At 51.1% G+C, this 22,909-nt stretch overlaps 10 protein-coding genes across 10 annotated transcripts; 8 read left to right on the forward strand and 2 right to left on the reverse strand.

The window, feature by feature from the left end:
• Nucleotides 1-93: 93 nt before the first annotated feature.
• On the forward strand, nt 94-2,369 carry BU25DRAFT_395733 (uncharacterized protein). The gene is made up of 2 exons (XM_033704798.1): nt 94-718; nt 767-2,369. Exons 1-2 carry the CDS (start codon nt 372-374, stop codon nt 2,169-2,171), a joined length of 1,752 nt encoding a protein of 583 aa, XP_033560434.1. The 5' UTR covers nt 94-371; the 3' UTR covers nt 2,172-2,369.
• Nucleotides 2,370-2,656: 287 nt separating this feature from the next.
• BU25DRAFT_472523 (Clavaminate synthase-like protein) lies at nt 2,657-4,391 on the forward strand (the record flags this gene model as incomplete). Its single annotated transcript, XM_033710852.1, has 1 exon — nt 2,657-4,391. One exon carries the CDS (start codon nt 2,657-2,659, stop codon nt 4,124-4,126), a length of 1,470 nt encoding a protein of 489 aa, XP_033560435.1. The 3' UTR covers nt 4,127-4,391.
• Nucleotides 4,347-5,184, forward strand: BU25DRAFT_459775 (NAD(P)-binding protein; the record flags this gene model as incomplete). Its single annotated transcript, XM_033710309.1, has 2 exons — nt 4,347-4,386; nt 4,439-5,184. The coding sequence occupies 2 exons, from the start codon at nt 4,347-4,349 to the stop codon at nt 5,182-5,184; spliced, it is 786 nt and encodes a 261-aa protein (XP_033560436.1).
• Nucleotides 5,185-6,266: 1,082 nt separating this feature from the next.
• BU25DRAFT_344476 (heterokaryon incompatibility) lies at nt 6,267-6,485 on the forward strand (the record flags this gene model as incomplete). Its single annotated transcript, XM_033703002.1, has 1 exon — nt 6,267-6,485. The coding sequence occupies one exon, from the start codon at nt 6,267-6,269 to the stop codon at nt 6,483-6,485; it is 219 nt and encodes a 72-aa protein (XP_033560437.1).
• Nucleotides 6,486-8,510: 2,025 nt separating this feature from the next.
• Nucleotides 8,511-9,738, reverse strand: BU25DRAFT_472527 (uncharacterized protein; the record flags this gene model as incomplete). Its single annotated transcript, XM_033710853.1, has 6 exons — nt 8,511-8,514; nt 8,737-8,998; nt 9,052-9,115; nt 9,213-9,284; nt 9,368-9,514; nt 9,571-9,738. 6 exons carry the CDS (start codon nt 9,736-9,738, stop codon nt 8,511-8,513), a joined length of 717 nt encoding a protein of 238 aa, XP_033560438.1.
• Nucleotides 9,739-9,819: 81 nt separating this feature from the next.
• Nucleotides 9,820-10,325, forward strand: BU25DRAFT_104077 (uncharacterized protein). Its single transcript, XM_033700265.1, has one exon. The coding sequence runs from the start codon at nt 9,881-9,883 to the stop codon at nt 10,154-10,156; it is 276 nt and encodes a 91-aa protein (XP_033560439.1). The 5' UTR covers nt 9,820-9,880; the 3' UTR covers nt 10,157-10,325.
• Nucleotides 10,326-12,041: 1,716 nt separating this feature from the next.
• On the forward strand, nt 12,042-13,759 carry BU25DRAFT_395742 (cytochrome P450). The gene is made up of 3 exons (XM_033704799.1): nt 12,042-13,045; nt 13,095-13,519; nt 13,569-13,759. The coding sequence occupies exons 1-3, from the start codon at nt 12,074-12,076 to the stop codon at nt 13,732-13,734; spliced, it is 1,563 nt and encodes a 520-aa protein (XP_033560440.1). The 5' UTR covers nt 12,042-12,073; the 3' UTR covers nt 13,735-13,759.
• Nucleotides 13,760-14,778: 1,019 nt separating this feature from the next.
• BU25DRAFT_104094 (uncharacterized protein) lies at nt 14,779-15,909 on the forward strand. Its single transcript, XM_033700266.1, has 3 exons — nt 14,779-14,858; nt 14,909-15,173; nt 15,227-15,909. Exons 2-3 carry the CDS (start codon nt 15,164-15,166, stop codon nt 15,859-15,861), a joined length of 645 nt encoding a protein of 214 aa, XP_033560441.1. The 5' UTR covers nt 14,779-14,858; nt 14,909-15,163; the 3' UTR covers nt 15,862-15,909.
• A 2,793-nt stretch (nt 15,910-18,702) lies between these two features.
• BU25DRAFT_422805 (uncharacterized protein) lies at nt 18,703-19,136 on the forward strand (the record flags this gene model as incomplete). Its single annotated transcript, XM_033708177.1, has 2 exons — nt 18,703-18,715; nt 18,748-19,136. The coding sequence occupies 2 exons, from the start codon at nt 18,703-18,705 to the stop codon at nt 19,134-19,136; spliced, it is 402 nt and encodes a 133-aa protein (XP_033560442.1).
• Nucleotides 19,137-19,202: 66 nt separating this feature from the next.
• BU25DRAFT_412077 (GMC oxidoreductase) lies at nt 19,203-21,212 on the reverse strand. Its single transcript, XM_033706710.1, has one exon. The coding sequence runs from the start codon at nt 21,203-21,205 to the stop codon at nt 19,346-19,348; it is 1,860 nt and encodes a 619-aa protein (XP_033560443.1). The 5' UTR covers nt 21,206-21,212; the 3' UTR covers nt 19,203-19,345.
• Nucleotides 21,213-22,909: the final 1,697 nt, after the last annotated feature.

Below are 22,909 nucleotides of genomic sequence, written 5' to 3' on the forward strand. Positions count from 1 at the left end.
CGCATTGCTGCACTGAAACACCGCCACATACTCGCTCGACCCGCTGATTACCCTGGTTCTAGGCGGGATGCGATAACGCGGCTCCTCTTCTATTCGTACTCAGCCTCTCCTACCCATCCCTCACATCTCCTTCATCGCCAACAACGCGACGGTGCTGCTGCCCCTGGTGCCTGCACCCTAACGCCGTGTCCCTCGACCGCGCCCAGCACCTCGGTACGCCAGCGACGTAAGACACAAGCGAAGACATGGTCCAAGCACCCAATCTTGCACCTCGAAGACCCACCGCAGCTATCGCCTCGAGTCACTGAGCACGCGACATCCAGCAGCGCTCCCTCTCCGGAGGTGAGAGTCTGTGGGGACTGCTCAGCAGCATGATGCTCCCGCGCAGCATATACAACGAGTCACCACCAGAACGCCGCACCCGTGCCACCAATAACCCTACCCTCCTCTACAGCTGGTGGTGTACCATCTTCTCCCTCGTCATCATCGGATTCCGGTTGTCTGGTCGCTATATTCGCAATGAACGACTATTCAGGGAGGACAAGATCATGGCCTTGAGCATCATTCCACTCATAGCGCGCATGAGCTTTGTACATGTGGTCCTCATCTGGGGCACCAACAATGTCAACGTCAGCGCCCTGAACGACCCTGTCAAGATTCGGCACCGAGAGATTGGCTCGCAGATGGTTCTTGCAGCGAGAGTGTTCTATGCCATGTTGTAAGACCACCAGCCCTCTATCAAGCGCTTTCTGCTAACATTTTGCAGCATATGGATGGCCAAGTACACAGTATCTGAGTTCCTAAAACGTCTCACTGAACGGTTCTGGAAGAAAGGCTACGAGTGGGGATTGCGCACCATTCGCATCTTCCTGGTCGTTACCTTTATCGCGGTCGTGATCGCAACATTGGCCGAATGTCAACCTTTTACGCACTATTGGCAGGTCAAGCCAACTCCAAAACCACGATGCCGGCAAGGCTTTGCGCAGCTGATCACCATGGGTGTCGCCGATATCATTACGGATGTTCTCCTGATCGCCTTTCCCATCCCCATTATCATTCACTCCGGCATGCCGTTAAAGCGCAAGATCTCGCTTGTTGGGCTCTTCTCGATGTCGGCTGTCCTTATCGTCATCACAGGAGCACGCGTCCCGATGGTCATCGAGAGACGCGGCCTCCAACAGTTTCGTTCTATGTTTGCGTCTTCTGAGATCCTCGCCGCGACCATCGTCTCCAATGCTATCGTTCTGGGCTCCTTTCTACGTGATCGAGGTCTGAAGAAAGCGAAGTTCAAGGCTCCATCTACCACCGACAGTATGGAGCGCAGGGGTTCCGCTCGCACGCAAACACTTCAACAATGGGGTAGCGACGAAGACCTTGCGCGGTCACTTGGGTATCGAACAAAACCTGAGTTGGTTGAGAAGAAGACGAGTGTGCCTAGACCAGCACCCATGGCTGATCTGGGTCTCCTAGCGCCAACTCAACAGTCTGGACTATTTGCGAACACCAATTGGCAGTTTCCAGGCAAAGAAGAGGATCTACCGCAGTCCTCCAGCAATCCAACTGTTAAAGCAGCGGACATTCGAGACCCTATGCCTAGTCCGCGCGCCAGCAGCGGCAGACGGGTCTCGTTCTTCGATGTCGGTGGTTTACTCGAAAATGGATCGACCACCGCTCCTTCGCCGACTGATTCTGTTACTGCACACGATTTCGCAGCGCAACCGCGCAGAGGATCAAGAGCATCCAATTCGCTGACGTCTAATGCCCGCGCATACCCTCCGCCAGCACGTCGATCGTCGCGCTTGTCGCAGCAGTCGGAAGACTACGAAATGTCTGCACGGCCGAGTAATCAACTGCGAGACCCCGGCGGCTTGTTGTCGGAGGATCGCGAGATAGAGATGGAACGGCAGATGCGTGCGTCTCCTTCACCACACTCGAGCTCGTCAAACAGCCTCGCCCTCCACCATGCTCGCAGTATCTCTTTGCATCGCAGCCCAACACAGACAAGCTACAACGTTCCATCCCTACAAGACCCAGTTGGTCTGATTACGACACGCTCGTATGCGCCCATAACACGCAGCTCCACCCACACCAGCTACGACGTGCCATCCTTGCAGGATGCAGGCGGGCTACTTTCCACATCCTCTTCCCCTTCCAAATGGTTCTTAGCGTGATACCCAGCTCCGGCGAGAGCTTCTGCATATGCATAGCTTGCCGGTCCATTTCCCATTCTTTTTTTTTATCTTGTACTTGCACGATATCCCACATGGTCGGCGTTCACGTCTTACGATTTATGGATGTTATGTCACAAGCGATATTTCTACCTTAGGTACAACATCAACATTGTAGGATAGTATCGTTTCCTGAGAGCGACAGCATTGTCGGCTCAACCAATATATAATTCCACAATGAGCACCTTGCCTCTATGAACTGCGCATGGGAATGCCACTCTAGCATCTGCACGTCTTACCTACCCAAAGCTCAATGTGCCTGCAGCCAGCCGTTAGGTGACGCGCAGTAGCTCCAAATAAGCTTTTGACAGAAGCAAGGACAGTGGAGTCATGATTCGGAGAATTGGTCACAGAAACGATGGATGAAGATGCACGTGGGGTCAAAGCGCTGCTGCCAAAGCTTCCAACGTCCACCTTAGTCCCCATCCATGTCTCCTCACATCGACGAAGAAGTACCATCATCACCAGAGCCTAGTGCAATAGCTGTGTCCAATGCTGCACCAACGCTCGATGAGATCGTGCAGTTAACCCGTCACGAACTAACAACAGCGCAGGAAAGCGACTCGATCATAGAATGTGGCCGCGCAGCTTTATCTTTATTACGTGCGAACCCTGATCTCTCCGCAAAGTTCGCATACCAGAAGTTACACGATGTTCCATACAAAGAGGTCAAGACCTGCTGGAGGAGGTTGTATACGGATGCTACACTCTGGAGAGTCTTGAACACTACCGAAGGGCGAGTCAAGCAAGCATGCAGAGATGGAGACTGGATTGATGAGGCCGTCAGACTGCTCGACATGACGCTTATCCTGACCGCGGCACCAAGAAGGGAGGAACTTGCAGAGCTGTGGTTTGCTGCGCTGGAAGAGGAGCTGTCTGCTCGTGCGTCTACAGGTCCGGCACCTGAACCCTTGGAGCGCCCAGCGAAGAAGCTGAAGCTTGACAACGTCACTTCGATACCGTCAACCTTTCCCACTGTAGCTGACGAGTCCCTACCCACGTTGCGTCAACCCATTCCTCGATATGACAATATGAGTCTGGCCCCTTTCCAAAAGAAGCTGTCATCTCCTGCGACACATACACCTCTCATCGTTGAGAACGCAATACAGCACTGGCCCGCGTTGGCAGAGCGGCCATGGAACGATCCAAACTATCTGCTGAAACGGACGCTCGGCGGCAGGCGAGTTGTCCCCATAGAGACAGGGCGGAGCTATACAGACTCAGGCTGGGGTCAAAAGATCTCCACATTCAGAGACTTCATGTCGACATACATGCTCAACTCCGTCTCAAGCGAGCTTCAACGCGACAAGCACCAGACAGGCTACCTAGCCCAACACGACCTCTTCGCTCAAATCCCGTCTCTACGCGCCGACATCTCGATCCCAGACTTCTGCTACTGCGACCCTGCGCCGAATCCCCTCCCACACATCAAAGCGACGCCGAAGCTCGAGGACCCGCTTCTGAATGCGTGGTTTGGTCCTAAGGGAACGATATCGCCGTTGCATACAGATCCGTATCATAATATATTGGCGCAGGTGGTGGGGTATAAGTATGTCAGGCTGTATGCGCCTGATCAGACAGAGTGGCTGTATCCGAGGAGTGTGGATGAGAGTGGTGTGGATATGAGTAATACGAGTTTGGTGGATTTGGATGAGGCTATGGAGGTGTTCCCTGAGATTGGAGTCGTGAAGAATGAAGGAGGCGTAGCCACAGATGCTGGAGGGCAAAACTTACAACGGATGAGGGAAGACCTCGAGGAACAATTCCCTGGCTTCGGACAAGCGAAGTATGTCGAGGGTGTGTTGGGACCTGGTGAATGCTTGTACCTCCCGCCGGGCTGGTGGCATTATGTCAAGAGCTTGAGCCCGAGCTTCAGTGTGAGCTTTTGGTTCAATTGAGTATTATCTGCACTGTCTTCCTACAGCCTGATGGTCAAGCTCTCTTGCGGATCAGGCCCCCAGACATAGTGGGGTTAACGGTCTTGTGCTGTTAGCGCTGAGAGGGGTACCATCGAACAAACATAAGAAGGGATTCAGAAGCTTTGATATCTTTTCACGGGTGCAGAACTTCACTTTGTTCTCTTCAATCCTCATACGTACTTTGACAACCTCGAGCACCATGTCTGCTACTGCCGAGCAACAGATCATTTTAGTAACAGGTAACCTTTACTTCACCCTCCGCATACCAAGCCTTGAAACTAAACACCACAGGCGGAAACAACGGCATAGGCTTCGACACAGTCGCCGCCCTCACCTCTGCTTCCCCAACCCACCACGTCATCATTGGCTCCCGCAACCTCTCCAAAGGCACCTCAGCCCTGTCATCCATCCGCGCCAAGCACCACCCGGGAACCACTAGCCTCATCCAGCTCGACGTCACATCCGACACCTCAATTCAAGACGCATTCGCTTGCATCGAGCGAGACTTCGGCCGCTTGGACGTTCTCATTAATAACGCCGGTATTTGTCCAGAGCCTAAGGATGCAGCGTGGCCGGGCAGAGAGGAAATGCGGGAGATCTTCGAGACGAATGTTTTTGGGCCAACGGTTGTGACGAAGGTTATGCTTCCGCTGTTAAGTAAGAGCAAGGACCCGCGAATCGTAAATGTCACTTCTTCACTCGGCAGCATATCCACTCGCCTCGACCCCACAGACGTTGTCTCCGGGGCGAATTATCCGGCGTATCGGATGAGCAAGGCTAGTCTGAATATGTTGACTGCTTTCACGTATACTTTGGGGCAGAGCGAGCAAAGCGGACATTGTAAGGGGGTTAAGGTCTGGAGTTTTTGTCCTGGGTATGTTGTGACGGATTTGGGAGGGGATAGAGAGTTGAAGACGAGTACGGGGGTTGATAGCTCGGAGACCAGTGCGAAGGGCATTTTGGAAATTGTGCAGGGGAAGAGGGATGGTGATGTTGGGCGGTTTGTGGAGAGGGAGGGGAGGTCGCGTGTGTGGTAGGACTGTCACCCTGACTTCTAATGTCAGCTTCTGGTCCAGTTGAGCGTTCACTTTAGGCTGCATTTTCCTCCTGCAACGTCTAGTATATTTCCACCGGTATCCTGGTATCTCTGATTTGTTCAGATACAATGTTTAGCATCGATTGCTTGCGACCTAGTGTGCCAACCCAATGGGGCGCTTCACCGTCACCTCATCCGCGCACGGACAGCAACACAATCCACTGAGCTTCCTAAACATCTTTTATCTCACTCCACGATTGACTTTACTTTGCTACTTCAAATAACGGTACACCACGATGCCCAGCCACTTTGGCATACGCGTTGAACGCGCGGTCACTCTGAGAGGTGAGTGTCCCCTCCAGGCTTTATAGTCTATGCAATCTACTAAGCTGCTGTCTAGAGATCTGTACAAGAGATCATCTGGGCATGAACTAGCCACAAGCATCGCACTGATTTCAACTTCTGGTTAAGAAGCACTCTCACCCTCTCCTTAGCCCCTCCCTCTCTCCGATCGATCCGACGCTTTACCCTGCAACTGCCTGGCTCGAAACCACTCAGTTCTCATTCGACAAAGCAAGAACAAGTTATCTCCGGCAGCGACATCGAGCGACTGCACTTTGGAGACCCACAATGGCAACCGATGGGTGCCGTTTGGTGGTCTACTTTCTTCATTAGCGGCCAAAGTGCGAACTGGAGATACATACAACAATCAGGCTTGGTATGTTGCCACATGAGAACCTTAAGGCAAGCATTCTGACCATATTCATAAGGGCATTCCAGCGCGAAAGATACTATTCAGCATGCTGAGACGGTATTCCAGTCGAATCAACCGATGTCGAACGACAGCCTAGCTTGAGTGCGAGATCAGATTCAGGATTGTATACTTGATCGTCGCAAGTGTGCGAAAGGCGACTCGACTCGACTACCACTTGAATCTTACGTCTGATCCAGGTCAAAATAAAGGTGTTCGACGTACAACTGCAAGAGTCTCATGGTGCTTATGGCATCTATGCGTCCTTGAGCCATCGCTAGGGTGCAGGCGGTTCTTCAAAAGGCACATTGACACTAGGGACACATGCGGACATGCTCAACGGAATACCACGGAACAACATTCCGAGAATATTTCGACATGCAATTGGACTAGTTTACGATCTTGGTATAGATTACCTGTGGATCGATTCATACTGCATCATTCAAGGCGACCAACATGATTGGGAAGTGGAGTTTCAAAAGATGGTGACCATGTTCCAAAATTCTTACATTACGATTGCGGCAACTGCTGCCCAGAATAACGAGGCTTGATGTTTCTGGAATAAGGAAGATGCCAACAATTTACCCTTTACAGTGCATGACCGACAAACTTGCGACGTGACCGCATGTACATTCGAAAAGTCATACAACACTGAGAGCCTGACTGGACTTGAAACAAAGAAAGCCGTTTCCCACTTCCCCACGAGAGCTTGGGTCTTTCAGGAACGACTCTCGGCCACAAGAGTGCTGCACTTCAGTCAGAAAGAATTCGTATGGGAGTGCATGGAACACGGAACTTAACAATGCGGCGGATATGATAGTCGTTCTAATGCAAAAGCCTATGCGTATTGGCAAACAGACGGCTCCTGGCGATCTGCGGTCCAGATCCATACACGTTTGAAAATGACGAATGAAATGGATCGGTTGATGACACTTCGTGGCTTCGCAACCTGCTACGCCCATCAGGTGAAGGCATCGATCGATAAATGTTGCGGTATTAGCCGGTCCATACAAGACCCTATTACCCTTGCTTAAACTGTTCTGGACTAGCAAGTTCTAGAGTCAGTATATAGTCGTATTCTCCTCACTAGATAGCAACACAGCGCAGTATTCCATCGACCCGATAATCCTACGTTATCGTTTACTGTAGCTATCAGTATACTACAGCGACCCACACCGCCACAATAAAGGCTATACTTTCGGGTTTTAGAGAGACACACTGTGTCTAGACCTCCTCCGAAGGGTTGGCATGCTGAAATTGCCTGACTTCAGCTCATATCGTCTTTATCATTGCTGGGATTCGGAACTGCTGCGCATACATAAAAGCTCTCTAAGAGATCCAGATCCGGTGCCCCCCCCCCCCCCCCGGACCATGTTCGCCATAGAACTTGTCGGCTCTCGTACTCGGCTGCTTGTTCCGAGAAGTGCCTCAGCATTGGAAAGCTGTGTTTGTACGGGAAAGAAAAGGCGAAGGCGAAAATCTCAATACGTGCCTACGTTGAAGATTTTGGCCGTGTTGATGAGCAAGATGCTACAAGTATCCCAAGATTCCTTCAATCCGAACAGGCGGATCCACACACTACTCCTACGACAGGAAGTCAAGTCAATACGAACACAGTCTAGATCCATCCTGGTGCTGGGCTTCTGCAGGTCATGACATAGCCTACTGGCCGGACATTCGGACTGTCTCATTTCACGAGTTCCCCAGGGTATCATGCAAGCTCGAGGGAGACCTAAGTATTGGAGGTACCACGTGCATTAGAGCTGCTGGTCACCTGGCACCGGCTTTCATTCACTATGGGAACTCGACGCCAGTGAGCAACAACGATGCCGTCAATGTAATGACAAGTAACGAGTGAGTACATGACCTTTATGGGTATGAGCTCAAAGCCTACGGCCATCTGCAGCCAGTAACCCTTTCATTCAATCCTGACCTGATTCTTTCACCGGAAGGACCACGATTTATACCAAACCGTATCCAGATCTTTCTGTTCCACGTCACTTCCAACGTGTACTTAGTTCTGAAAGAGAAATGGTTCTTTGACGTGTCGTGCCATGAGCGAGCACAGAAGAGATTATGTATCAGCAAACATCTGGCCGCAAAGCTTTGAGAGCGGCGTGAACTGGAGGCTCAAAGATTTACAACTAGAGACCGTAGATACAAACCGTTTGGGTGTTCTGGTCTAAAGGACTGTGATACTTCTAGGAACGAACCTCCCTCCTCGGGCATACATGAACAAGACGTCGAGATCGATCCCAATCAGGACCCGACAATAGTGCAAGCCTCTAGCAGGTATGGCACGAACTATGTCGAAGCGAGTGTGGTGGCTGAAGGAAGTGAGCGGAAAGACTAAGAAGCCTGCCAAATCTCCACCACCTCGAAGGAGAAATCCTTTTGACATTGCTTACCCGTCTTTCGTGCGCATCGGTATATTGAAAAGCCCTGGCGGTGTGCAAAACGTGTTATACGACGAAAACAACTGGCTCGATCGATTGGAGATCTCGGCGCCAATGCGTCGAGTAACGCGGCTGAAGGTACAATATCCGTCTGAAGTCATATTGGAAATCCATAGCCCATCACCTGCATTTGCATACATAGAGCAGATAATGCAGAACAAACACCAGTGTGCAACTCAAACCCGAGAAACCACCCAGTCTTTCTGCACGCTAATCGCATCGCTTGGCTGATCGGCAGTGAGCTTACGCTCAGAGCTGGCGTCGTCGGCAGTAACCATAGTCTGGTCTTTGTCGGCTTTGCATATTGTCAGATGTCGTCACAAAAGGAGATCGTGTAGGTACTCACCACTCGATCCATGCCATGTAGTTCGCTGGCCTGACTTGCACAGCTCCCAACTGCCTTGATCCTGACGCTTTGTGCGAACCCTGTCCGCCGGAGTTGCTCATCGACGAGGACTTGTACTTGACTCTCAAACGTATGTAGAAAGGCTGAAGCATGGGGATGTTGGTGCACAAACCTGCCAACATGAGCTCGACGGTGCAGAGCATGAAGGTTGTGAGCGAGGTTCCAGTCAAGTTACCGATGAGATCGATGGCGTAGATTTGGACTGCAAGACTGTCAGCGTGCTCGTATATATACACATTGGAGGCGACAACTTACTGAACCTGGCCAAAGAAATGTTCACACAAGCACCTCCCAAACCGAAGCAGGCCAACACAGCAAACTAATATGAAGAGGAAGTTCAACATGATAGCGCAGACAACGACGATAGTGCTGACACCATACACTCAGTTTTGCAGCTGATTGGCGAAGACACGCACGTAGAGGGCGAGCTGGCCTATCTTGAGGGCTGCAGGACACCAGATGTAGATCAGCATGAATGCAAAGGTTATCTGCATGATGAGAGGCAGGTTGTTCGTTACTGGCTTTGGTGTCAGCATGGCCACCCACCCATATCAACCAAGATTTCACATACACTTTGAAAATACTGGAGATGTAGGGTCAAAATTCCATCCGACACCTTAAGCCTTATCACTACTGCAGCGTTCGTTCGTGTAGTACTGCCGGACATACCTATTGTGAACAACACAGCGTTCATACCTATTGTGCTGCCAGCCAAGATCTGCAGAGTATCGTAAGTACTAATCCAGCCATGACCCTAGTTCCTGTATGACTTACCAAGGCTACAGCTGATAAAACGTCATCAAGACCAGGACCTATTCCACAAATCCGACCCAGAAACCGAAAGCCAACCGTGGTAGCGAACACGACCCATAACACCGAGACGGCTATGAGCGAATTGCGGGCACTGCCCGTCATGGGAATGGGCTCAGTCTTGATGAACATGATCGCTGGTCGAGAAGAGGGGAACGCAAAGGCTGTGGAGGTGATGTGAACATGCAGCGGAGCTCGTGTGGTTCTGAAGGGTTCCAAAATTGACGAGGTTGAACACAATGCCATAAGGGCAGCGTGTCTACTTGCTATATACATGAGCAGAGGATTGCTTGGATTGCTTGGATTGCTCGGTACTGAGTATACTGATCGTACCGAGTATACTGATCGTGTTGAGTATACTGACCGTGCCGAGTATACCGATCGTACCAAGTATACGTGCCGAGTATACCGTTCGTACCGAGTATACTGCTTGTGCCGAGTGTTGCCGACGTGGCCCACTGCTTGGGTCGATCGATACTACAGTTCCTCGGCTCCTCTCATATTGTTGCGTAGTCCTGTTCGTTCAGTGTTGTTGCGGGTTGCCCTTTGATTGTAACAGGCACCACCCATTTGCTTTGCCTGCACCACGCACCTCACAAGTGCCAGACAAGCCCAATATGTGTTTCCACTGTGGAGGGACAGGCCTTTGGGCAAGAAATTGCTTTAAGAGAAGGAACAGTTCAGGATCAACGCTTACTACTGGTGCAAACTCGATGTAAGGGGTGGAGTCCAAAAGACAATATGCACAATTATATGCACCAACCTATGCCAAAAGGCATGTGCAAGTTGAATCAACAGGATTCATCTTGCATCGTTGATATTTATACAGGTGGAAAAGCATGACTGCCCTGCTCCTAGGCTCTAAGCCTAGCCCACACCCATAGGGCATTAGTTGCTCATCTCTATCGCCCTTTCATTACAACTGTAGTGATTGTCCATAGTCCTACAGTATCCCAGAGTCCTATGGGACATTGTCCCAAAGTCCTGTGGGAATCCCATGGTACAATTTGGTTCCATCCCATGGGATGCAAGCCAAATGTTTACCGTTAGCGTTGTCATGAGAACCGTGCGCTTTTATTGTGTAATATACTACTAAGCCATATCTCTAATATTAAATAAGCTAGAAGCTGTTGAAAAAAAAACTACAAATATGCTATTTGCAAGTCTAGACAAGGCCTGTCAAGGCTCGGTCTGCAAATGGGGGTCGTGACATAGGGTGTGTCACAGGTATATATGTCAAGACTCAGGTCCAGCCCACTGAGCCAAGCAAGCCAAAAGGTATCACAGCTCACTCTAATGGTGAGCTCTAGCCGGAACAGTACTATATCAGCCAGGCCTGACAATATACTGTTCAGCTTATCTACAGCAGTACTGTACCTTTTTGGTCAGTGTAGTTGTTGAAGTTGTACTTTAAGCAAAGTTCATAAGTACTATTCAATTGGTTCTTGGGGATGAGTAAGGCGTGAAGGAACAGTGGGGTAAGTTGCCTGGGTGAAATACCTAACAATGGCTTAGGGTAACAATGAGTAGTACAGGCAATCTGTCTAGCTCAAAGGTTGGTTAAGATTCCAATGACAAACTTGATTGACTAGGTTAAACACAAACCGTAAGGGTTGTGTTCCTATGTGCTTATATACAGTCCACCAGATCTGCTCGTTGACAAGCGGATTTGGTCCTGGCCTATCCAGATGGATTACGCCTTGTTTACAAGCATTGTACCATGCTCGTTGATGAGCACCACGTCATATTTGTTGACGAGCACCCATGTGACCTTGCTCGTTGACAAGCTTGTCACGTGGGTGTGCTTGGTCCCATTAGGCGCCAGCTGGGCCTTGTCATGCTGCGCCTGTAATGGGCTAGGCCCAGTGTTAGCGCCTTGGCAGCAGCATAGGCATACAACCCCCGGTCACCTCCGCAGCAGGCCTGCATACCTCCAAAGCAGGAGTATTAGAACTCTGCAAGTCCTGCTCCGGGACTTGCCCCTTATCAAATCCATCAAGTTCTACATTGCACATCGCCCTCAGCGGCTCGTCCCTTACAGCGCCTTCCCCCAGGTCCCCATGTTTGGTTGGTGGTTACTCATTGCTCTGCCGTCCTATCGCAGGACGTAGGATCGTAACAGTAGTACAATGGAGTTGGGCTGTATGCCTCACAGAGTGCCTGTGCGTGCACTCACTCATCAATTACTCTAACACCACGTAGTGAATATTGTTTCAAAATACAGTTTTAGTCACCTAACTACAATTTGATATAATATCAAGTATACAGCTGCATTGTGGAATTTGTTGTGGCACCCCTCCAGAACGTGCTTATTTTGGTGTGCGGGGAAAGTTTCGGCCGCAGTTGAAGTGGGGTGTTCTTCTAAGCTCAGGCCCATGGAGATATATATGTCTTGTGAGATGCCTGCCAGGTCCTCTTGTGAATTGTGACATTGTGCCGTGCCAGTTCCCATCAGATCGACCCCAACATGGAGTCGCAAACAGCCCTGAATTCGAGCAAGCTCTCGTCCATCGTGCTTCTGACCAGTGTTGTGTGGCTTTTTACTCTCTGGATCGCGTACCGGATCGCTATTGCTCTTTACAACATCTCGCCCTTCCACCCACTCTCTCGGTTCCCTGGTCCCAAGATCGCGGCAGCATCCTACCTGTACGAAGCCTACTACGACTGGTGGCTCCTTGGACGATATGGCAAAGTGATTGTTCGCATGCATGAACAGTATGGTCCTATCGTCAGGATCAACCCAGATGAGCTCCACTGCTCTGATCCTGCTTTCACCGACGAGATCTATGCCGGCCCTGGACGCGTTCGCGACAAGTGGCAGCATCAGCTGAACACTCGTGGTGCCGGACCTGTCTCTGTCACTGGTTTCTCTACAGTCGATCATAATCTCCATCGTGCACGCAAGGCGCCCCTCTCCAAGTTCTTCTCCCGTCAACAAATGTTAAAGTTGGAGGGTGAGGTGCATGACTTCGCTCGACAGACCACGGACAAGATGTTGACTTTTGCCGGCAAAGGAGCTTTCGATGTCAAGGAAGCCTTCAACTGCTTCACTGCAGATGTTATCTCCCAGTATGCTTTTGGTGAGCCTATGGGTTTCGTCGCTCAGGAGAGTTGGGAGCCGAACCTCGCTACCTGGACCAAGTCCTTCTTCAAGAGTGCGTACATGATGAGGCACAACGCACTCGCACGGAAAACGGCTCAAGTTATGCCTTTGATGGCAGACTACCTGGGCGAAGATATCAAGTCAGTGATGAGACAGATGAATGTCGTTATCCCTGGTTACATTCAGCAGGCAGTCAAAAACCCGGAGAATGGCAGAGTTTTCGGGAGTCTTGTCGACTCGACGGCACAGCTAGAAAATGAGACATGGGAGGAGACTATGTTCCGTCTCAATGGTGAAGGCTTTAACTTCCTGCTTGCTGGTACCGAAACTACTGCTGTAAGTCGCTGATCTCATTGGAATGATCAGTACTGACCACATTCCCCAGGCCATTCTGACCGTCTTCACATACTGGGTACTCGCAAAGCCTGAAGTCTATGCTCGCCTCATGCAGGACCTCAATGGCCTGAACGGACAGAACATTAAATGGGTCGAGCTCGAGAAGCGACCGTACTTCTGGGCCATCCTGCAAGAATGTTTACGAATGATGCCTGGTGTCTCGCACAGGTCCGCACGAGCTGCACCCCAGGAAGAGTTAGTCTACAAGAGCCAGGATGGAAAGACCGAATTCGTGATTCCCAGAAACACTCCCATCGGCATGACCTCGATGATCAACCACTGGAACAAGGATCTCTTCCCCAACCCTGACGAGTTTACACCTGAAAGATGGCTCATCAATGGCCAGCCGAACTATCAGCTGCAGAAGAAGCTGATTGCTTTCGGAAAGGGCAGCCGATCGTGCATTGGCGAGAAGTAAGTACACTCCAAGCATTCCACGTAGCTCCGGCTAACGGTATCACAGTCTGGCGTACTGTGAGCTACACATCATGGCAGCCCTCATGGCATTCTACGTTGTCCCAAGATCTAAGCTTGTGAACACCACGGTGGAAGACATCTCTTATGACCATGATCTTATTGTTGTACAGACGAAGAAGGGCTCAATCTCTGTCCGCATTGCCATTGAGTAGTCAAGCAAGCCAATGAATCACAAACCTCGTATACTTGGACTCTACTCCAAAAAAATCAGCGGTGTTTCTTGTCCATTATGTTGCTGTTCACTGATGGCGTATATTCGAGCCTTCGAGTGAATGTAATGGCACGTGATTAGCCTTTCAGTTGCATAAGAAAACCAGGGTGATCAGTCTTTGAAGTTGTTAACACCACTGAAGTCGATTCAACAGTATTTCCGTAAAGTCTGGAGCATTTCGACAATTGAGGCTCGATTTTCACGTGGCTCGGTTTCTTCGTATTTGTTTCCTCTTCGATCTAAGGCACAACGCGACGCGCGTCAAGCAACGATAACAACATCCGAGAGCCGCATCGTTATATCGATGGCATAGCGCAACGCAGAGGTACTGTACATCGTGGATATGGTATCCCTTAATCTTTTGTGATGGGCCAAGAAGACCAGACCTCGGAATTAGGCGTCCCATCCACGTCGACGGCCGCCCACCTCCCACATCATCAACAATCGCGGCATCCGGCCAGACCGCCTGCGAGAGATCCAATACGCGACAAGACGGATTTCCTCTGCTCGCTTTGACTGTCCGATGAGCGTCAAGATGACACCTCCTGTCGTTCGTGGTGACGCGCCTGTGGTGGGCTGCGCGTTGTTGTTCAGCCCCCAAAGCTACAGAGCTCCGCTCCGCCACCACCGACAGGAGCAATAGTTCCATCGCAGTACTGTGTACAGAGGTGTGACGTCGATACCTGCTAGGATCATGATGGGCGGAGCTTTCATGATCTACTCGATCCTCTCAGTCGAATTGATCTCGAGAGGCTCAACCCAGTAGGTCTGCTTGATACAGCGCTGTTCATTTCCAACGCCTTTCATTTTGCATTCTTCCCCTTCTTCTTTCTTATTCAACAAAGGGCTGCGCTTCCGCAGTTCTTGTGTTTACTGATGTTACTCTCAATGCACGCAAGATGACATCACGGACGCCGTGCCTGTCGAACGTTCCAGAGCGTGTTATCCGCTGTGACCGTGGCTGGTGTGGTGTTTACGATAACCCCGTAACGTGACCTGTCACTCTCAAGCTGGGTCGGATCTACTGAACCGATAGCTGACTGATTGGTGAGAGCTGGTCAAGCCGTGAAGGATCCTTTCGCTCCCTCGTAACCCCAGACCCTGATCTGCGCCAGCGCACCCGCCGCTTATAACACCTCGCGATCCCCGGCATTCCTTCGTCAGCGTCGTTCTCGTTACTTTCGCCCTCCTCCCTCGGTCGCTCACCCACGATAGTGCTCACTGCCATTGTTGGCTGCTTGCACATCCGACACACTGGCAAACCATACTTGCGAAGGTCTCAATCAAAGTCGCCCCGGACTACCTACCTACATGTGCAGTCGAAATAGTACATTCTCAACCTACATACAAGGACCGCTTGCCAGACCGATATGGCACAGGGTACGAGGCTAGAGTTACTTCCGCACGAACGGCACTCTGACTGTCTTACGCAGCCGCCCTCGAAGACACCATGAACTCTGATCTCGACACTTCAGTCGCTCTTATCGTCGCCCGCAATGACGCCCGCAACGACGCCCCATGGACTACTCTAGCTCGTCGCAACGACGGCCATGACGAAGATAACCTCAGTCGAGCTTCATCTTCAGCTACTACGTCAGTAGGGTCTTCCCCTACTGCTGTATTCAGCTTTCGCGAGCCCTCGATCGTCACCAAGCCTACATCGTACGGTACAGGGTACCCGACACACGATTACAAAGGTGAAGGCAAGGCGGACACAACGTACGCAACATCGCTCTCGGCAAAACATGGTTCAGGATCAGAGGCAGAGGTCGAGCATGACGACGCGCTTTGCACCGCACTTCTCGGTGCAGGAGCATGGTCGTCTGGTCATCAAGCCGAAGAGCAATGTCTCCGGAGGCACGAGAATTCAAAAGTCAGATTGTCGAAGGTTCTTCCTCACCGCCTCAAGAAACTTCCGCTCGTTCTCCATCAGTTCAATCGGGACGAAGCTTCTGCTAGCCAAGAAGCCGGACCTCGCGCCAATGCTGCATTCACGCGGATCGAAGAAGGTACGTTGCTCTCCACTTCAGATGTTCTCTCCAAAGCCTTACAGTTCGCTAGGTCCTAAGTGTCTTCTCTATCGCGTACCTCGACAACACTATGTCGTGCTTGGAATGATTGGCCTCCTGACCTTGACTGTCCTCCTGAGTGGATTGACCATCCACTATACGGACAGGTCGAAGACGGCGATACGCAAGCGCACGATCTTCGCAGCTACTATGCTCGTGGCACTCCAGACTGTTGTCACGATGCTTGTAGCGCGGCGAACTTTGCTGGAGGCCACGCTTCTTGGGCTCTTTCCACTTATCACAGGCTTCATGTTCTTGTTGCACCATGACAATCTCATCTGACTTTGTTGGACTGGTCGGAGAAAGATTATTTTCTACCTTGTTGGCATATTCCTTTGGCATCCGGTTGTCGTCATTAGCATCGCAGCAGTCTTCAAATCGCAAATTCGCACCGCATCTACGCATCTAGTCGTGTCAATGTCTTCACCACGAAGATCGAATTCATGTTCGCGTAGCAACGTTAGTGATACAGCAGCAGGAAATACATCGGTTTTGATATCTAAAGCCCACAACGGGTCTGACCTGTGCCAATGATGCACCGAACCTGAGTTGTGCTGATGTACAGCAAAGGGGCTGCATCGCAACGTGACCATGACTCTCGGACTGTGAAACCAGTCTATCTACGACACTCTGCGCAGCGTCATGGATATTTTCAAGCCTCAGTCAGTGCTTCCAGCGAGTGTGGCAAGGCGCAGAACGCAACTTCGAACCACCAAAACACCTACGCAAACAAGCACGAAAATACCGCACGAGCATCCTGTGGCACAGCCTTGAAGAGAATTTTCTTGAGGCTGAAACAATGTCGTGCAACCACGGGGTCATCTGTAGGGCGCCCTCTCAGGTTATTTGCTAATGATGGTGGTCCTGCATACGAAAGGAGTCTGATCAAGTCGGCGAATATTCACATCGCATCTCCGTACCAGTCGACGAACCAACCCTGCCGGTGTAGCTGCAGGCTTGCGATGCACACTTTGACGGATGTGTTGTCAAGAAGACAGTCCCAGGGAGGCCTTCGGTGCACGCGGGGATCTCAAAGTTCTGAAGCCCGGCTGCACGAGCACGCGCACCTGCAGAGTTGTACAGCATCGATGATGCACGTAACTGTGAGATCGTAGCACGGGCTCGCGTAATTGCACGAGACTGCGTACTCACTGGCATTCACGAGAAGAAAATGCACATTTGAGGCGCTCTACGTCGACATGCTCTTCGAAACACTTCTCCCTGAGCCATACACAGGTATGGCCATACTTCTATCAATGGACAGGGATGCTCGCACTAAAAGCGGCTACTCCGCATTCTGTAGCGCAAGGCCTAACCTCGACTACACGGTGGCAAATTGGGCATCTTTCGACAACTACGCGCAAACCGCGGTCAGGCTTTCGTGAAAGAAGGCAAACGATTCGTTGGCTCAACAAATTTCAATCAGCTAAGCCGTTATCTCCTTCAGCTTTGTGAGCTTCGTTTGCAACATCTTTGTCGCATGCCGCGGATGCACAGCTTACGTCCAAGCTTCTCGACAGTTTAGTGCATATGCAAAGCCTCCTCGCACTACTGCAGACGGACTCCTACAATGCTGCTGCTGCTAATTGATCACGATCAACACTAAGCCGGCCATAATCCTTGATCCAAGGGTCTCCTTTGCTTGAAGGAAACCTTTTAGAAGCTGTTCGATACATTTCACGTGCAATTTGCTGTCTTGTATGAGGCCTTCTACCGCTTGTACGGCCAAAGGTGTCTGAGAGCAACTGGAAACGAGTGTCTCTAGACAGACTATGCGGCGCGCGAGCATGATGAAAGCTGCGAAGAGTAGCAGCTCACGTCGGCTGAATCCAACATCTGTACCTACGTCAGGAATATTACTTGCTCGCTGAAGCACCACGTCGCAAAGCTCATTCTTTGACGCACTGACAATGCCTACGTTTCCTTTGTTCCATCTGCTAGCGCAAATGATCAGGCTCGTCGAATGATAGTGCTGATAACGGGACATGAAAATTTTGCTGCTGCAATCTGCATGTGTAATCTGGTCATCGCCTGCACAGGCTGACCGTGCGCCAGGAACAGCCAGCGGCCTACAGCAGCGTCGAGGGCTGTCGTCCAGTCGTTAGTATCTGCCCTGAATGCGGGTCTGGGGTAGTCAATGAACGTCCGATTGCCAGGCGGACGTCACCACACTCCATCCTCCACTCGTGCAGCCGGTGCAATTGATGCAGGACTGCACGCGCGTGCAGCGCTCGGCTAGGACCACTTGCATGCCTACCTACACAGGGTGTACCTGCGCCTGCACCGTTGCGCCTCAAGCTTGACCCTTTTTTTAGTGAAGTAATGTGGTTCACGCTTGCTCGAGCCATCCCAAGTAGGATGATGGTGGTGGAGCGAACCACTCTGGTTGCTTGCGCCATGCTAGAGGATAGGGCCGCAATGGCGCCGCACGCCTTTGACACAGAAGATTATTTGCTGACCATGGAAAAGGGAGATGCGATGGGGCTCGAGGCTATCGCAGCGCATTACGAATGTTGCGTGAGTTGCGTGATGAGTTAGGCTGTCATAAAGACTTGACCTGCCCGGACATGCGCACTTCCTCACTTGTGTATCTGCTGCGCAGAACAACTGCTGACGACTATCTCGCCTTGCTTATCACCGTCACTTGAAAGACTACATTCACCTTGAAAGTCCTGGTGGACTTCATAACCCTACAAATCGCTTTAACATCAAGACCTTCCTACAGACCAACAGGCTCCAATTCTATTTACCTATATCCTCCATTCTTCTCCTTGTACTTCTACCTCAATCCTACCACATTCTTGAAGAATCAGGCTTAGTGCAACTTGATCACTGCCATTATGGCTCAAGCCTGTAAGTGTCACCCTAGCTCACGTTTACCCCAGGTTCTGTTTCGTTCATCCGCCGCGGTTCCCGCGATTCAGCCCCAGTCTTACCACGGCGTACTAAGAAATGCGCACCCATGCCACATACTAACACCACGGCAGCGCCTCCCTTTGCACCAAGACTTCGATCTCGGATTGTCCTCCGTTATAACGGTATTCCCGATAGCCGCGACATCCTCGCAGTACACGTCCGCTGGGCAAGAGTACGATACTACTTTCTCCACCGAAGGAGGCACATGAGGGTACCTTTGTCGATTCGTGCAGTGACAGATACGCTCGAGGATCGCAACCCTGTCTCGCCGGCAACAGACCCAGCAATCCCGATTGGCTTTGGCACGCTTGTCAACTTGAATGCAGACTTGCTCCATGTTGGTGGTCAATTCAACTAAGATGCGAGGTTGACAACGAGACACGAACGAGACGCGTACAAAGTACCCAGATTTGAGAAGCGAAAAAAGACAGCCAATCGGCGAAATTGGGCTTGCCACAAAACTGCTAGATACCCTTGTATTTCTATTTAGACTTCAAAGACGTTCGTTCCTCGACAATCTTGCCTTCTATCCATCGCTGTTCGCGATAGTGTTCATCGTTTCTATCTCTAATATGTTCCTTCAGCGAAGTAGTCGTTCAACACATCCTCGACCAGCTTCTCCGCGTGCGCATATGTGACTCCCTGAGTGTGTCCAGGCGGGGTGAATGGAAAGCTCGATGAGTCGATGATCCTCAGTCGCTGCACGCCGAACACTCTCGCTTTTGAGTCGACAACAGCCATGGGGTTGTCTGGCTTGCCCATCGCACAAGATGACGAAGCATGGTGGATCGGAGCAATGTGCTGCTTGATATAGTCTAGCAGCTGCGCGTCAGTCGTGACGTTGGTGCCAGGCGAATATTCTTCTCGGCCGCGAATACCTTCGGGTATCGCCTGCCACGCCTGTCTAGCCCTGCGATACGCTTCAATCGCAACTTCCTGGTCGCTTTCCTCACGCAGCCATCCAGGATCGATGATTGGCGGGTCCATGTTGGTTGCGGACTGGATGGTCATGTTGCCTCTGCTGGATGTTGCGATGAGAATACAGCCAATTACACCGTACTGTTTTTCTGAATCAGAGGACTCTAACACGCGGCTGGAGCTGGCGAGGGAATTTTCAATGAGCGGCCAATCTTCCGGAATGCCAGAGAGGGCTTGCTGAGTGCCTGCGCTGAAGTTCGAGCGATCTGAGAAGGTCTCCCATGCGCCAACGTCAAGACCGATGTTCGTCAGTGGACCACTCCCATTTGCCAGAAGCTGTGCCTGAGCATCCGCCATCGGGCCCGGCTGCTGCCAGTGTGTGAAGCCTGGAAGGGAGATCTCGTATACCGGGCCACCGATGTTGGTACTGTCCCACATGTTCTGCCCGACGCCTGGAAGATCCTTCACAACCTCAATGCCGAACTCGTCCAATGTCGCCTTTGGCCCAATGCCAGACACCATAAGCAACTGAGGCGAGTGCCATGCTCCGGCGGAAACGATAACTTCCTTGCGCGCCGAGATGGTAAACGGCCTCATGCCATAGTTAGTTACGTTCACAGCAGCTGCAGTGCTGCTCTCGAAGATGATGTTCCTTGCTTGGGCGTTTATGTACGTTGTCAAACCCGGACGACCGAATGCTTCAGCTAGGAAGGAGCTTTCTGCCGAGCTGCGGAGACCTGTCTGGCCGTCGATTGTGAATTGCCACCAGCCGAAGCCGTTCAAGATTCCACTGGCGAAGCCTGGTATCTGCTTGAGTCCGATTGCCGAAAAAGCTGCAGCAGCATACTGCGACAATGGGTTGATGTAGTTAGGGTAGCTGACGTGGAGCGGCTGACTATTGCTACCGCTGGCACCATAGGCGCTCGCATCGTATACGGTACTTCCATTCGCTGCCGTCCTGTTGGCAACATTGCTAGTGAATGTCATGCTGCGTTCGTAGTACTTGGTCATGTTCGCCCAATTCCAAGACTGATCTCCGACATGATCAGCCCAAGCCTGTAGCGAGCCCACAGACGGTCGATGATACATCATCTGGTTCCTGCCACTACTGCCACCGAGGTTCTTTCCCTGTGCATAGTGGATTCGTTCGCCATTAACCTGCGGCTCAGTGAAGAGACCCCAGTCGATGAGCGGCTGCCACTCGTCAGGCTCAGCACCGACCCATTGCTCAGACCAGTAGGGGATCTGGCTCCAGTTGCCATTCGACAACTCATAGAAGCTGCCTGCTTCAATCAAAGCGACCGAAGCATTGCTGTGCTCAGTGAGCCGAGCTGCAACTACGCTCCCTGCAGTGCCACCGCCGACAATGACGTAGTCGTATGTTGCATTTCGTCCAGGGATGCCGAAGTTGGTGCCAGTAATACGACCCGGACTGGACAGTTGTGGAACAATGACAGCAGAAGACGTGGAAGCCAGCAGCGCTAGCACTGCGGAGTTTCGTACTGTCATATTGAACAAGGTGAGTTGAAGACACTGCAAGGGAATTCTTTGCAGAACACGGCACCCGGTATATATGCCCACGAGAGATTGTAAGCCGTATCGGCTATGCATGTTCGAGATCTTACGCTAACGTGCCGTAGATCATGTTGTGTTCCCAATTCGGAATTTTTTTGAGCATCTTCGGAGAAGGCGTCGAGCTAATCGTCGTGCACGGCTGAACACAAATTCGCTTTACGTCACTCAAACCAAGAAGCTTGAAGCTCGGAAAGTGTACCCGCTGCACATCACTTTAGGCGATCTGTACGGAGATCTGTTTGGTTGGCCGCGACTCGGCGATGAAATGCTTAGCAGCGACCCCTGTTGACGCCTGGGTCCTTCCAGCACCGTTGTCAGGTTGGATCTGCCGCTAGTGCCCGATTGAGTACAGGCGCTTTTTCCTTCACACAACCGTAGTTCAGAGAGTCACAAAGAAAATACACACGCATTACAATCATATCTATTGACAACCCCGGACTTCTCAAAGATCAGCCTCACAAGGCTCATTGGACGTTCAGGGCTGCAGCATCGTGGAGCCGCATGTGAGGACACGTACACAGTGCGAATTTCTGTGAAGTCATCTTTTCATTACATCTGCTTGCAAAAGGTTGAAGGTATTCGGTTGCTTACTGCCGGCCAAAGTCAATCACCGGATGGGGGCGAACCCAGGCCTTGGGAGAGAGGTTGCAACTGCTGTGATCGCATGGCACTGGGTTTATCTTGGAAGCAACTGCGCCCGGCCTTGTTCTCCTTGCTCACTCCAGGGCTACCCTGATAACTGGACAGGCTCCTGTTAATTGAAGCACAATAGCGACCTGGCTCATGCACTTACGCTACCGACTGTGAGCACTCACGTTCAATGCATCGAACCCTTATACTTTGCTCTATGCCTTTGCGGCCTGGATAGTCAGGTATGCATATCGAAAGGTAGGTTGTGATGGTCCTTCCACCGCGGCTGCCCTGCTTGGGAAAGAACGCGTTGTCCCAACGCAGCCAACTTGAGTTGATCTCGACAATGTTGCAGCTCTCAGAAAACTCGTAGTCATTTCTGTCAGTGATGCAGTAAGCATTCAGTTCCAGAATTCTGTGGGTCCACAACCATCAATTCAGCGACTTCCAATCAATCGTGGACAATATATCTAGCAAAGTTTGCGTTCTGACAACCTACACCAAGGCTAGTATATCAATCCGACTAGTACATAACCATGGAAATGTTCGATTGAATACCATTCTTTTCGTACAACATATTTCACACACGCCGGCCATGGCCGACGGAGCCGTTCAAGCGCAAAATGCCGATGTAGCTTTACACAACAAACTAATAATATGGTAGCCCGGCTGTCGTACCAACATAGCAGGCCAATATGGAAGCGCCACACTATATGGATACCATGAGTGTTACTGTCCCTGGAAACTCAACCCTGGTCCTGTCGAACTAGTGATCCAAGAAAGAAAAATCATACACTTTTGCACTGTATAAATGTCTACTCTTCCTCCGAGCTTCGAGGTTCAGTTCTTACCAACTTTACCGTCTACAAGAATGTCTCATACCGCTTTGTCTCGCACAATATCATCCACTATCAAACCACGGGTCTCAAAGGACGCGCAGACTCTTACGCTGTTCAACATCGTGCAATTCTGCCGCGCTAGCTCTGCACCGAGCAGCACAATTTCACT

This window comes from Macroventuria anomochaeta, assembly GCF_010093625.1.
Source record: "Macroventuria anomochaeta strain CBS 525.71 unplaced genomic scaffold BU25scaffold_22, whole genome shotgun sequence".
Lineage (NCBI taxonomy): Eukaryota > Fungi > Ascomycota > Dothideomycetes > Pleosporales > Didymellaceae > Macroventuria > Macroventuria anomochaeta.